The following is a 16033-nucleotide window of genomic DNA, read 5'->3' as shown; positions in this document are numbered from 1 at the left end:
AATGAGTAAGCAAATATCCCACAATTGGTTTGCTAAAAGGTCAGCATCAATATTTCATTATTAGTTTATTTTTGCTTACACACTGACCATAATTAACTTGTAATTTGGGGGGAAAGAGGCTATCATGTTTTACATTTTAAGTAGTCTGAGAGCCGTGTGTGAGTGTGTGTGTGTGTGTGTGTGTGTGTGTGTGTGTGTGTGTTCAGGCTTCCTAGTTACTGTCAGAGACTTCTTGGGCCATGTATAACTCCCATGCATTTGTCCAAAATGTTGGAGCTGCATTTTGGCAAAAAGCAGGAACTCTGTTATAAATGCCATGGCTGATTTTCAGAGCAGAGGTCACTGCACTGTGCCAAAGTTCCTCCTCCTTGGAAACAATGCCTTCCTTTCCTGGTTCTCTTCTCTCACCTCTGATGATTTTGTGGGTTTGCTTCTCAACTTGCCTTCTCACTGTTGGCTTCCTCAAGGTTCTGTCCTCAAAGCTTGGCTTTGTTTCTCTCAATCTTCATTCTTTGTGATGTCCTTCACTTCTGAGGCTTAAATCATGCACTTGCTGCTGTCGCCCGAATCTAATTCTCCTTCCCTGGCATTTACCTAAGGACCTGCCTGACAGACAGTTCCACCTGGAGGTCCTACAGTCATCTCAAACTCAAACTGCTATACCGAACTCATGATCGTCCCTTAAAAACAACAACAGAAACAATAGAGCAGCATTCCTGCTCTTGTACCTTCAGATTGCCATTAATAGTGCTGCCACCCATGTGTCTGCCAAAACCAGGGAATGGACTTCTTTTCCTCCAGTTCCCATATCCAGACAGTCAGGAAGTCCTGTCAATTCCACCCAAGATCTTTCTCTTTGTTCCAGTCCCTCCCCTACTGCCACCCTTGCTCAACCCTTTGTTAACTCTGGATGGGCCCATTGTGGTGGCCTCTTACCTCCAGGTGAGTCTCCTGCCTCCAGCTTCTCCCCGAACAACTCTTCATTACCACTACCACTGTCAAAGTTCCCTAGTGGACCTTGTCAGCTCTCTGTGTAAAAATCTTAAGAAGTTCCCATTGCTTATAAATCGAAGTTAAAATTCTTATCCTTAGATACAAACTTCATAACCTGGCCCTGGCTTACTTCTCCAGCTTCATGTCTAACCATCTATTTTAAGTTCTGCTAAAATTAAGGAAGTTTTTCCTCCCTGGGCCAGAATGAACTTTGTTTCTTTCCATCATGATGAAATAAACATTGCAGTAAGATAGAAATTTTCTTTCTACTTTTTTTCCAGGTCAAACAAAATTCCAACAATATCCAATATTGCCTGTTTTGCTTTAAATCTCTGCAAAAGTTGAACATTTCTATAGTCTTTGAATCATTGGCCCCAGAACTGGGCTGACTTCCTTGGAAGTTGGTATGGTTGCAGAAGGATTTAATCCATGAGTGAGCAACTGTTCCACAAAGGAAAAAGGACATTCTGAGCCCTCGTGTTATTTTTTTGGGTCCATGGTGACAGTTAACCTCAGCTTTCTTCTTACTGGAAATTTGGGATGTAAAGGAATGCTGGTTGTCACAATTTTTGATGAATATATCAATCAGAAAGGATTTCTGAACAGAGTCATTAGACAGGGAGGTTTTCAACCTGCCTAGGGGCATATTCACAGCCTGACTCAGAGAGATACTGAGATAGAGCAGTAACTTGATAAAGAACAGTAGGTAATGGTCATAGGCTCAGTCACATCAGCTTCTCATAAGAAAAAAAAAAGACAGGAATGTTGTAGGACTAAAGATCCCAGGTCCCACTTGGGGATCTGTCCTGGAGGTTTGTATGACCCGTGCAATCTACAGCTTACCCACATTGGAATTCTCAATGTTTCCAGAATATATGTGTGCTTTCATGTTATTTCTATCACTTGGAATGCCCTACTTGGTTCAAATTCTTATTAATGTCACCTTTTCTCTCTAGCCCAATACTTTCCTCCCCCAAAAGTGAATTCAAGGACTTCCTCTTCTATATGAAATTTTTCACACATTTCTATTTTATGTTTATAATATTCTAGGTATTTGTTCACATGTCTACCCTTCTTCTCAACTATGCACTCAGAGACCGTGAAAGGTCAGACATATAATACTATAAATACTATCTCATACTACAAATATTGGTAAAATTGAATGGAACTGAATATGTTAACACCACATCAGTGCTTTGCCAATTAACATGACATAATTTTTCATGATTTGAGGTTCATCTATTAGAATTTTTTTACTTTTCATTAAGAAAAAAGTGAGAAACACATTAAAAATCTGACACTTTCTGTAGTAATCATTTCCAAAGGAACACTCTATTGGGAAAAGAAGAATTTATATTTAAGACAAGGCAAATAAATGGATGTTAACTAGTTTCAAAGCCCACAGTGGACCATTGTTGGAGAATTTATTAATAGGCCATGGCATAGATATAATAGAGTTCATTCACAGTTTAGCTCTCAGGTCCCAAAATAATTTACTCTCCCAGCAGAATTAAAAATAGGGATTATTCTTTGTGTAAAAGTCACACTGAGAGATGTCAGTCTATAATTTTAAAATGGTAAAAAGTTTGTTCTGTACCAACAACAATTCTCAAAATAGTTCTCTCCCTAACTTTTCAAGGTCAAGGTAGCATAAAATAGTCATAAAAATAAGTAGGATCTGTGACCAAAAAGGCAAAGAATGGTTATTAATATTAGTGCAAGCCTCACTTACGATTGATTTGGTTTTCCAATATGTCATAAGGTATTGATTATTCCAGACTTAACTTATAAAGTCCCATGAGAAGAGTCCCAGACTGGCTTCTAATAAGGGACAAAGCTAATCCAATCCAAAGCCAATCCACAAAAATAAGTACTGGTCCACTTTGAAAGATTGTACGAGAAGAATTTTTTAGCCCTATTTTGTATCTCAAATCTTTTAAGAACTGTTGACTATACTGATTGCTTTAAACATAGGACCAGGTGTATTTTTCAACATCCACATAACTGATGTCAAAACTAAGTCTTATACCCTTTAACGGGAAAAAAAAATGTTGTTATCTGTGGGAGAGACCTTAGGCTCCTTGTTTTCTAGGTGGAGAAACAGAGAGGCCGAGAAGCCTCATGGTTCAGCAGAGGCCTGGTAGAGGCTCAGTGCCCATCTCCTCCATGTGCTCTCCTACCCTTCTCACTCCCTGGGCTCTGAGCAATCATTACGTCATTAAGGGGAGCCCCAGGCCAAGCATAGAACCCACACAGACAACTTCTCCCTTAACAGAGAGCATGGTTGTTGGTAAAGAAGGGACCCATTGCACAAATCGGCTGCCTGTGGCTAAGATACTGGTATCAGTGAAAATCTTTGAGGTATCTTCAGGATCCAAAGCACTGACTTTTCTATATTTGTTTATATTTCTAAAGTAGTTACTTCCCACATAACTGACAGGTGGGTCCTTCTCACTATGTAACCCTCTGGAATTCTCTGCAGCCAGCCAGCATCTTTGAGATTCCTCCATAAGGCAGACTCAGATGCTGATTGAACAGAGCGGGACTAGAGACTGACCTTGCACTCAAAGAATTGTGGTTGATTGTACTTACCTCCTATTTCTCACTCTATCTGCAAAACGAGGGAAACAAAACAGAAGAAGGATGCTGTAAAATTATCTTCTCATAAGAAAATCAGTGTAGTGAAAACATGAAGTTGGAGGCCATATGCCCTGGATCCAATCCTAGGGCTCCATTTCTTCGCTGTGTGACCTTAGAGAAGTTAATGAACTTCCCAGTCTCTGTTTATATTGACAATTATATCTACTTCATAAGGATGTTGAAATCGTGAAATGAGATAACTTATGAAGATATATAACTTAGTGTTTGGCATTCATTCATCTATTTAATTTGCAAAGAATTTAGAATGTGCCAGACCTAGTTCTCGGTATTCACAATACATGCTGTATAGATATGCACCATATAAAAGGAATGAATAAACACCCCCGTCCATTACCATTCTTCTCTCTTCAGTGATTAAAAAAAAAAAAAAAAAAAAAAAATTCACTCTTTTATGTACCAGAGCGGTGATCAAAAGATTTGCTAACTATACAGAACCCTATCACTGTCAGTGTTTCACGACAGCCTCTCCCCTTTCTTACGCTTGAGAACAGGCCCTCTGATGTGTTTTCTGCTTTTTCGTAGTGTCAATACGTATATCTACATCAGTGTGTAAGAGATGTCCTCAGAGCAAGGAAGCTGCGGAGCGAACAAGAAAACCCCTTGTTTCCCATCTACGAAAATGTGAATCCAGAGTATCACAGAGGTAGGATCCTATTAATTAACTTTGAAGTTCATTTTTCAAAATTTAGCCAATCTGGAAATTATTAATAACTTAAAGCTCCTCCAGCATGCACCATCCAGTTCTTCTTTTACCCAGAAAGTACCCAAAAAGAATGGCAATAGGGAAAGAGGCAGAGTAAGGAGGGGACTCCTACATTTGAGCAGCAATTCCACAAAGTATTTCTGTCTCCCTAGCCCAGGATGCCCTTTATTAAGGACTCAGCTTAACATTTTTTTTTTTTTTTTCCGAGCAATAAGCCTCACCCCAGAGAAGGATGCATTGAAATCACAGTTGAGAGTTCAAATTGTAAAATGGTTTGGAGAAGAATTTGGCAATCAAGTAATCAGAGTCCTTTATATGTTCTTATTTTGTAACTCAGTACTTTTCCTGCCACCCTGAATTAAAAAAAAAACTTTATGCATAAATCTTTTCACAGTTAAAAGCTTGAGTGAAAAACACTGTTTAACAAAGGACTGCATTCGTTAGCTTTGCATTACCACAATGAAATACCTGAGGCATCTAACTTTATAAAGAGAAAGGGTTAGTTAGCTCATGTTTTGGGAGGCTCAAGGGGAGGGTGCTTCCATTGGCTCAGTTCTGGGTAAGACCTTATGGTAAATGGTGGATAACAGTTGCAGGAATGCATGACAAGAGCAAACTGTCACATCTTAAACTAGGAGGTGAGAGAGCAGGGTGGGGCCACCTCAGGCAACTATAACAACCTTCTCAAAAGAACCACCAAGGAGTCCCCTGAGAACTGCCTCCCAAGGGCACACTCTGATGATCTAAGGACCTCCCCATAGGCCCCACTTCCCAAAAGTTCTACCACAGTGCTTCCTAACACTGCCACTCTGCAGACCACTCCCTTCAATCACAATGGAACCTTGGTGGTAAAAGCCATATTCAAACCACAGCAAGGACTGAGTACACAATGGTATATCACTTAGTAGAGTAGGACACAGGCATTATGAATGAAGGCTTGGGCTTGGCCTGGTGGTAAATGCTGATATCCAGATTACTTGGGAAGCTGAGGCCGGAAAATGGCAAGTTTGAGGCCAACCTTGACAACTTATTGAGACCCTGTCTCAAAACAAAGTTTAAAGGGACCAGGATTGCAGCTGGGGTATAAAGTATCTCTGGGTTCAATACTCAATATCAAAAAAAAAAAAGGTCTTGGATCATAGCTTAGTGTGGGATCACCACACTTGCCTGGTATGATGAGGCCCTTGGTTTGATGTCCAGCACTGCAAAAGAAAAAGAAAAGGCAAGAATTTATATATATATATATTATATATATACATATATATATATATAATATATATTTAGATGAAATCTCACTACATTGTCCAACTTTGCTCCCAACTTTAGAGGCTGAAAGTCCAAGAGTAGACAGACTCTATGTATTCGGTCTCTGGTGAGGTTCCATGGGTGCATCGCAACATGGCAATATCATCACCTAGGGTTAGGACACATGATGGTGAAAGATGTCACATGGTGAGAAAGGGAGCAAGACACTGGGGAGGACCCAAGCCCGTAACAGCCTACTCTTCCAGGAACTAAGCCACTCCTGCGAGACCAGCGGTAATTCCTTCACCAGAGCAGTCAGGACCTGTCACTTCCCACCGGATCCCACTTTTAAAGGTCCCACACCTTTCAGTACCATTAACCTGGGGACCAAGCTTTCAGGACTTGAACCTTTTTGGTGAACACTGTATCTAAACCATGGCATAAGTTAAGTAAGAGAAGCAGAATGTAAAACACAAAAACAAAGCATGAAGGACAAGATCAGGAGAAAATACAGGAGTAAAATAAATTTCTCTGGACAATAGAAAAATATGTGATTTTATTTTCTTCTATTTGTGTATTTTCCAGAACAAGCATGTAACACTTTCAAATAAAACATGTAGAAGAAAAAATTATAAGTACCTCTTTGTTCAAACAATGATTAATTGCTAAAAGAATGGTCTTTGTACCTTGTCCTACTCTGGGCCATCATTAATAATGACCTAAGTTATCACATAGACTGATTTCAAATGTGAGCATACAGTATATTAGTTAGATCTGTTTCTCCTTGCCAGGAGGACTGAGAGCTACCTAAAATCTGATAATGTTCCCTTGACAAACATTATTTCAGACCTGTCTTATCTCCATTTCTAAATGACCTTCAATTGGCAATGTCTCTTAATGTCTTGATGTTTCTTTTATTTAGTCCTCTGTACCCGCTATTCCAACCAACCTAGCCTATGTGTTAAATAGTTAATAATCTGTAAAGCACAAATAGAGACTTACTATTTAGAGGAGTCTTTGTAAATCAGATAATCTTTTGTATTATGAATAATTACCCCCTAATTTATCTGTATACTAAATTATGGAGGAAGCTCTGGTAGATCTTAGAGGTTCCTTTGTCTTTGATTTTTTTTTTTTTTTTTTTTTTTTTGAGAGTCTTTTTTAGAGCAGTCTTGGGCATGCCTAAAAGAAACTAACTATGGGATAGAAAAAGATCACCACCATCTTGAAAGCTAGGATTTAGATCCTAGTTCCAGAAAGACCTAGCATTAACAAGCTGGGTGACCCTGAGTGAGTTACTCTACCTCTCTGAGCCAGTAACTCTATCTGTAAAGCCATAGGGGATGGACTAACACCACTGACCCCTTCCAAATCTGATAATCTGTTTCTAAATGAAGAGAGCTAGCCATTCTCATCCTTAACCATATTGAGTGTTAGTCATTTCCCCTAGTCTCCCCGTTTGTAATTTTCACAAACAGAACAACATGCCTGCTGTAGTCTCTAATCACTTTGTCCTTCCTTTCAGATGCAGTCTATTCAAGGCATTAAGAATGTCCCCGAAGATCTCCTGGATAAAAATTTTTCACTGTGTGATTTTTTTTTTTTTTAATTTGCTTCTTGCCCTGCAGAGGTGCCAGCTATTTCTGTCAATACTATGTATAATTTATTAATCTGGAGAATGTTAAAGAATTTATGTAATTTAAAGGTAACAGATATTATTGTACATAGTTGTATTTTGTAGTTTTTCCTGTAAATATGTATTTTTTCATAATGTTTAATATTAAGCTTTATATAATACTATTTTTTCACCCAAAAGTGTTCATGGCTTGTTCTACATAAACTAATTCAACCTGTATGGCAGGATTACTGGTAAAATATACATGGACGTGTTTGCAGAGAAAAACCCCTTGGGCTGTGTTTCTTACCTGTCTTAATAGTTAACGGACAAGATAAAGAGCAGACTAGAGAGTGTGGATAGCATGGCTAGCTTGGCTGCTTTGCTGTCCCCTGAATCTTGAGGTCCACATATAATTCAGATATTATTAGGAGAAATAAAAGTCAAATAAGGTTTAGGGCTGGGGGAGTAACATGTAGAGTGCATGCTTAGTATGCACTGATCATAAGCATGAAGAAAAGAAAGAAAAAGTATTAGAAGGAGGGGGGAAAGCATCAGACAGCAGCAAAGTTGAGCTTTGTCATTGTGTCTAAATGAGCTGCTCTCTGCTCTTGCTCCTGCCAGGGATTCAAGCCCAGGTGGCCAGCTCAGGGGCCTTGTGACGTACAGTAGAGGCCCAGGCTGCATGGTAGAGGGAATTCCTGTTAAGAAGAATGCCAACTCTAGCCCTGAATGGAAACAAAACACAGCAGCTCCATCCACAGTGATTAGAGGTTATTTTGCTGCATTCACAGCGTGGAACACGCACATGCACGCCTGGGCTGTAGTGCTGGCTTCTGGGCACACGCCAGTCCTTGTCTTATTTCCAGTGGTCTGCTTTCCTGGAAAGGTCATGCTTGGTTTCTCCCATTAAAAGAATATGGTGGCAGATGAAGCTCTTGGTCAAAGGATCTAATACCAACATTTTCCTGGAAACATCTGTAAACATTCTATATAGCTAATTAAAAAGCAAACAGCAGAAAACACAGAAATGCAGTGGCTCTTAAAGTTTTCCAAAAGATTTTTATAGTAGGTCAATGGAGTCAAAATTTCAAGTAGTCACCTAAAGCTGCATTTAATAGAAAAGACAATACATACTCTACCAAATTTATCCTCCATCTTTATGCCTTATTTTGGCTATGACATATTTCAGTGAGTAAGTTAGTAGGCATTGCCTTTATCAAGATTCAGTTCTAAGAGCCTTTCTGGGAAATATCAGAACAGCATTTATATGGAATTCTTATGGCTACCTGACAAAACAAGTTGGAAATGTTTGCCTTTAACTAGAGGTCATATTTGTGACCAGTTTTTTGCAGAAAGAATACTGTTTTTTGGTCAAAGTATCTTGCTACCTAACATCAATTCTCATAAGTAATATAACAATTCATATTATACCTAAAATATTTATGTCAATATAACTCTACACCCAACTTGGAAGTTTTTCTGGGGTGAAGTTTATCAAAATAGAGGGGCACATCACAAGGATGAATGTGAATAGTAATAAAAGGATTCAAAGTATTCATAGCTTCTTTGTGCCCTTGTGAAATGATAGCATTAGGCTCTGATTCGGTGTCAGGAAACTCAGTGGCTACTCTAGAAAAGGAACAACATATGTGTTAAATGTGGCAGATGTGGAAAACAGAGGCCAGTGACTTAGGACGTTCGATCTTGATTAAGAAATCATTTTATGTACACTAAAAAGAAAAGCAAGAGGAAAACAAAACAATCTTAAACTAAGATTACTCTGTGCAAAGCACATGGATTCCTAGAGAGTTAAATTCAGTTTTGACTTTTCACTCATTCAGAAAACTTTTAGTAAGGACCTGCAAACTCTTCCAGAATCTACATTTCTACCCACATTCAGAGAACACATGGTAATTATAAAGTCAGGGTTGTTGTCACCGTTTTCAGTTGAATTTAAAAAGAGGGGCTGGGTGAGGACTGAGATTACTGAGCCAGTCTAGGGCAGGGGTCACCTTCCACAAGTCTCTCCTTGGCAAGTGCGGAGGCTGCTTCTGTAGCAACCACTGGATCAAGTGACAGAGCAATTGACAGTGCACAACCCAAGAGTCACAGCCCTTAACAACCTACACATCTGTAATGGCAAATAGCACTCACATACCTGGCAACATCTGAGGTGGAGCCAGAATTACAGAAATGAAAATGAGGAGGGGAAACTGTACTCTTTTTTGGTCTAATCCAGGAAATATTGATTCCTGCTCTTCGCCTAATTTTAAATCTCCTTAGCAACAAATATTACGCTATTCTCTCTTGCTCCCAGGAAGACTAAATACATAATATAGTTGATCTATTCATTAAATTTAAGAGAAGAAAAAAAAAAAGACTTCCTTGATGTTCAGCTCAATTGGATATATTTCCATTTAATTGCATCATGTGGCTGGGCTCAGCAAACACCCTGTTTCCTGACTTGGTGGGCATCCTGTCTGTGCACCTGTGGGGTACACTTTAATCATCAAGGCTTCTAAGTAGTTTGGAGCTATCAAATCTTGGGAGAGTCCTGTCTTGCATCTTAATCATTATTTATCCAAGTTCCTTATAATTAACTCCTTTAATCTTTTCTCATTAAATCAATTTTGTATTATCATTCAGTCTTTCTCTGGAAAGCAGCCAATTTTTCAACTCTTGAGTCAGGTTTTTCGGAGATTTGCCTCCCTGTCTGGGCTTGCACATATCGGTCCTCATAATTTCCCATCCCTTTCACCCCTCCAAGCCCCACTGCTTATCTCCTCTCCCTGTTGAATATGTTTGTTTTGCCGGTTGAATGTGATTTTAGCTTCGATTCTTCTTAACGCCTTATACCCACTGATATAATTTTATAGGCTCCACGTTATAGAAGAGATGATCATGATCTCATTTTCAAATACTGAAATGCTGCAGCACACAGACAGTTTGGGATTCATTTTATTTGGGAGGGTCTTTAATTTTGTTATTACCTCTTGGAAGAAAGCCCAAAAATGACATGAAAAAATAATATAAAGCCACCTAGCAGATGTCCAGCAATACAAAAATATGATTCACGCATTACACTTCACACTCCAGTTCTCCTGCCTTGGTGCCTACAGATTCGGTCTCTTATATTAAATACTCTCCTCGTCCTCTATAACACAATTATCCACCATATATTAAATTCTCATTCACTTAGCTGTCTGGGAATTCCTTGAGATCGAAATCCTAAAGCTACCAGATCTGCCCAACAGCGAATGGTAACATCCGAGCCCCAGCTCTTGGGTACTCTGGGATATCAGTTCACACACGTGGACCAGACCAAAACTGACCTAGTGACATGAATAGGTGATGAACTGCTGGTTTGTGGTAATTGATCGATCAAGATGGAGTGCAGAAGGGAAGAGTGGTCCTTCTTCAAATGGCAGTGAGCAAGCTCTCAGCCCTTTCTCATTCCTGAAGAGTCAAGAGTAGAAAATGTCATGTTTACCTAAATGCCTTGTTCATTTTCAGAGGATCTTTAGCGTGAGATTTAGAATCACATCAGGCATGCAAAGAATGTTTCACATCAAAGGGAAGTCTGCAAAGCATGGCTGTGGTCAGCAAGTAAAATGACACAAAGGAGGGAAAATATTTGAAAGAAAGGAATTGAATCAGACAGCATCAGGAAGATAAAGCATCCTTTCTTCTGTGTGGCCAGACTATCCCTTGAAAATCTCATCATATATTTCTATTAGGACATGCAAATTGAACATCCCTAATCCAAAACTCTGAAATGCAAAATGCTCCAAATTCAAGAGTTTTTGAACCAATATGACGCCACAGTGGAAAATTCCACCCTGGACTTAAGTGACACATCACAGTCAAAACACAGGTGCCCTAAAAATATTGTACAAAATTTCCTTCAAGCCAAGGGCAGCAGAGCACATCTGTAATACTGGCTCCTGGGAAAGCTAAGGTGGAAGGATTGCAAGTTCAAGGTCAGCCTGGGCAACTTGTTGAGACCCCGTCTCAAAATGCAAAATAAAATGGGCTTAGGATACAGCTCAGTGATAGAGTGCTTCACTAACATACCCAAGGCCCTGGGTTTAATGTCCCATTCCATTAAAAAAAAAGTTTACCTTCCATATTTAGACCATATTTAGACTTGGGTCCCAACCCCAAGATAAACCATATGTAAATATTTTACCACCCCAAAAAAGTGAAATCCAAAATACTTTTGGTCCATAGCATTTTGTATAAGGGATATTCGACTTGTATTAACCCTTTTGGGGATTCGCTCTGACTGTGTTGGCCAGATAATTTATCTGATAAAGCAATTGCATTGATTCATTTAGTTTGTGAATTGATCAGGTGTTTGACTAAATTTACTGCGTTTGGGATTCTATAATTTAATCTACCTTAGATTCTTGTAGTGCATGATGATTTGAAAATGTTTGGCCATTTTAGTTAAAATTCAGGGTAACATTTGATGCAGCCATGATAACAGCAAAAATCTGTTCTGTTCTAAAAATGTTTCTAGCAATGAAAATATTTCTGGCTAAAAGAATACTCTTGACTGGTAGGGAGGCTCCCGTGGAATAAATGTATGCATTTAATTTTTTTAAAGATTGCCTATATAGATACATTCATTAAATAAGGAAATTGTTGGTGAATGTTCCTAAAATAGAGGTTGATGTAATGGAAATAAAAGATATATTAAAAGATTTAGCAAAGGTTATTTTTATAACCTATATGCCAATGCACATGATCTTATATAAGGTACCAAAATAAGTTATTCAAAACTGCAAATAATGTCAGACAAATGCAACGTGTCCCTTCTAGAATAGTCACAAGAAAGGTTTGTTATGGATGTTTTCTGCCTTAAGTAATTCCTTTCAAGAATACTGTCATCAAGCTGGGTGTGGTGGTACACGCCTATAATCCCAGCAACACAGGAAGTTGAAGTGGGAGAATCATAAATTCAAGGTGAGCCTCAGCAACTTAGGGTGATCCTATCTCAAAGATAAAAGAAAAAAAAAAAAAAAAGACAGGTTATGTGGCTCAGTAGTAAAGTGTCCCTGTGTTCAATCCCTAGTACCAAAGGAAGAAGAAATACCACCATCGCCCTAACGTAAACTTTCAGGTATGTTTGAGATGTTGTGTTGTAATAGCTGTGTATGTGAATTAGCATCCCATCAAGAAAGAAGCACTTAGAATTGTGGCTTTACACAGGTAAAGAGTGTTCATCTGCAAATTAGTGGGAGGGTACAAGCCACACTCACAGAAGAGTATACCTATGCTCCTGAAGAGTACTTGATCTCTGGTCTTCTATGCGAGACACACAAGCTTATCAATTATTCAAGGACAAGGACCAACTCTTTATTCTCTTCTGTACTCCTACCTCGTAGAAAATAGTTCACAGTTCATAGACCTTCTGCATACACTTTTCAAGTGGAAATTGCGCATGGCCTGATACTTTGGATATTAAAAAGTGTCCAATAATCCTAAAGTCCATGGAGATTCATTTGGCCATTCCTCGATCTGTGTAAAGCACAAATTTGTGGTATAAATAAATACAGAAACTGAATTCATTACATTCTATAATAGAGAATTTTTATGCTTTTGAAATTATTTATTCTTTTTCACATATCTGATTAAAATGGCAATTGAATGAGTATTTTTTCATACTAAAGCATTTCCCCATGATAGTATGTTTTAACCAACTCTATTTGGACAAATAATTTCATTAGTCTGTTTAAATTATGTATTTCCATAATATATTTTTATATTTGTAACTGTGATTTTAAAAATCCATATGGTATCTTGTGTACATTCTCATCGGTATAGGAATAAAAGTGCCTATTTGTTGAAAAGAGAGTGTCCTGTCTTCTATTGCCTGCTCCTCATTTATCAATTTTTGTCATCCTTCTTCTCAGGAGAAAGGTCAAAAGTGACTGTTTTTAAATGAGAGAAATCCTGCAAGCCATTATCATCAAAGACGTGGCTGTCTTAACCTCTGTTTCCGGAAGCACGGAGTTGGTCACCTACAGAATTGACTATATGTAATGGGCTCTCCAGTTGCTGTCTCCAACTAAATTCTTGTTTTTAGTTCTTCAGTTCATTAGTAACCAAAATGTCACCTATTACCAACAGTGCTGGTATATCCTCAGAGGCACTGCCCCAGCTGGGTCACTGTAAGCCCTTCAGAGACCTTTCGCACATTAGTCGACAGTATGACATTTGGTAAAGAGCTGCTGAGCCTGCTTCCAGAATTATGATTTTACCCTTTGCCTTTTTCATATTCCAGTTAGAAGATCAGGATCCTTCACAACTCTGGTATTTTATTTTTCTATAACTAACTTCAGAAACCTTTACTTGAAAAAAAAAAATAAAGTACATTAACGGATAATGAATTATATATAAAACTATTAATTCAAAGCAATCTGTTTTAAAACAGTTTCTGGATTCAAATGATAGGTTAACAAAATAATTTGACCTCTGAGGTTGGATTTTTCCAAAGTAGTGTGTTATAGAATTTCCTCTTAAGAAAGAATATTAGGGGCTAGGGGGCTAGTTCAGTGGGGAGCTCTTGCCTCAAATGGGTGAGACTCTGGGTTCAATCCCCCGTACTGGAGAGGGGATGGGGAGAAGTGGGGGAAGAGAGAGAGAGAGAGAGATTACAATTTGAACTAATCACTTTGTGGTTTTGCTGATACATCTTCCATAAATATAAAATATTAGAGCTGGAAGGACCAACTTGGAATCAACAGTGTAGGAACCAAGACCCACATTTTAAAATGATATAGCAAAAGAGGACAATTCTGGAAATTTACCTAGTTTTCCATGTAAATACAAATAACAAAGTTCCTTAAAAAACTAAGAGAAAAGAAAAACTGCTCAGAAACCAGTAGACCCAATGACCATCTACAACACTGAGAAAAAAAAACCATCAATAGAACCTTCAACATTTTACATGATTACTCATTTTTTTTGTTTTTGGTTTTTGGTTTTTGGTATCATGTGTCTGGATGCATCTGTTTGTTAATAAATCTTAGACTTTATTTTAGAGTCAGACCTTAGCAAAAGTGAAGCAAAAAATTCTTAAAGCTAAAAAAATATTGAATAGGAAAGGGAAAATAGATGATTTTCTAATATAATATTATCAGGAAACTTTACGAAAGCTATTCTATCAAACCTCCAGAATCCAGAACAGCTTCTAACAGGGAGAATTGGGAAGGTTTTGCTGTGGCCTACTAAAGGAACAGTCATAATAGAAGAGTAAAAGCTAACTGGTAGAACTGGAGCCTGAGTCATAGAGAAAGCCCTACAGTGGTGGTTCTGTGGAGGAGTAAACAGACACTTACCTCCTCACCACAGGAGGCAACAAACGCCAGAGAATGTGTGCGCTGAAGTCTCTCCCAACATGGTTCTTCGTAAGGAAGATTTTGCTATTATGGGAGAGAATTTTTGATCTAGTTAACTTTATTGTGATAAGGATTCTCTCCTCTGACCAAAACTTTATTATTTTATTCAGGTTTCTCTTTGCTTTTTGTTTGATGAGGCCAGAACTTGAGCTTCCTTCTCTGTCTGTATAGATTCCGGTGTAAGGTCAGTATAGTTTCAATCCCCAAATCTTGCTATCTGACTAGACTCCATAACTTATCATCCCTGGCCTGCCTTCAGCAAAAATTCCCTTTACCACTCATGTCTCCTCTTAGAAAATTTCCATCCACTGACCCCTCTACCCTGCTCCTCCGTTATCCTCACTTGTCCTTGTCAAAGTTGAGGCCAGTCTCTCTCCCCTGCTACAAGATCTCCTTGCAGTGGTCTTTATACATATTCCATGTACCCTGTTACATAAGGTCTAATTTACTGTCTTCATCAAATTATGAATAACTTTTTCTTTAATGATCATAATGATGCAAGGACTTCCATGTAAATTATCTTAATATATTCCTCTTTACCTCTGGAGCTCTTGACCCCAGGAAGAAACTTGGCATCTATTTGGGTCTTTAAGAAATATCCAGCAGGTGAGCACAGTGGCATATACTTGTAATCCCAGTGACTCAGGAGCCTGAAACAGAAGGAGTGCAAGTTTAAGGCCAGCCTGGGCCACTTAGCAAGACCCTGTTTCAAGATAAAAAAATAAAAAGGGCTGGGGATGTATCTAAGTACAGTACCCCTGGATTCAATTCCCATCACTGAGAGAGAGAGAGAGAGAGAGAGAAAGAGAGAGAGAGAGCTAGCAATGATTTATTTTTCCCATCTCTGTTGTCCTGCTACAAGCCACTGATGACCAAGAAGCATTTGTGTCTCAGGGCTTGCCAAGGAGCTAAGGTAAAGAGCAACAAACATTTTAAAAAATTGAGAATATAACTATAGAAAGGAAAGGCATTATGCGTGTATGATTTTATCACAATGAAGCCCATTATTTTGCACAATTAATATATACTAACAAGTATAATAAAAAGAAAATCACTAACTATATTTTATTAATTTTTTTTTAAGTGGAGAAGTTCAGAAACCAGGCACTAGTCCTAAAATGGAGTTTTAATTAAATAATATTACTAAAAAGAACCATAAATTTTTTAAAGATTTATGTTGTTCCTACAAAACTTTCCAATGACTATTGACCCAATCTTCACCTTAGTAGAATGTTCCTCCCTCACTCAGAACAGAAGACAACAGAAGAAAATAACTGTCTACCTTCAAAAAATAACATATCAGCAATAAATAAAAGTGAACAGAGAATGGAAGGAGAAATGAAATGATCCTGCTTTGTTGCTCTGGCTTGGTGGAAGACTGTGAGGAGAAGACAACCGATTGGGGAG

General features: G+C 38.4%; 1 protein-coding gene across 1 annotated transcript in view; it reads left to right on the top strand.

The window, feature by feature from the left end:
- Nucleotides 1-9647, top strand: part of PTPRB (protein tyrosine phosphatase receptor type B) — a 115157-nt gene extending 105510 nt beyond the window's left edge. The window contains 2 exon segments of the mRNA XM_079141334.1: nucleotides 4177-4297; nucleotides 7128-9647. Coding sequence (XP_078997460.1) covers nucleotides 4177-4297; nucleotides 7128-7150 — 144 coding nt within the window. The 3' untranslated portion in view covers nucleotides 7151-9647.
- Nucleotides 9648-16033: the final 6386 nt, after the last annotated feature.

This window comes from Sciurus vulgaris, assembly GCF_902686455.1.
Source record: "Sciurus vulgaris genome assembly, chromosome: 5".
In the NCBI taxonomy this organism is placed as follows: Eukaryota; Metazoa; Chordata; class Mammalia; order Rodentia; family Sciuridae; genus Sciurus; species Sciurus vulgaris.
The sequence above is the reverse complement of the archived record's forward strand: the minus strand, read 5'-3'. Positions and strand labels throughout refer to the sequence as shown.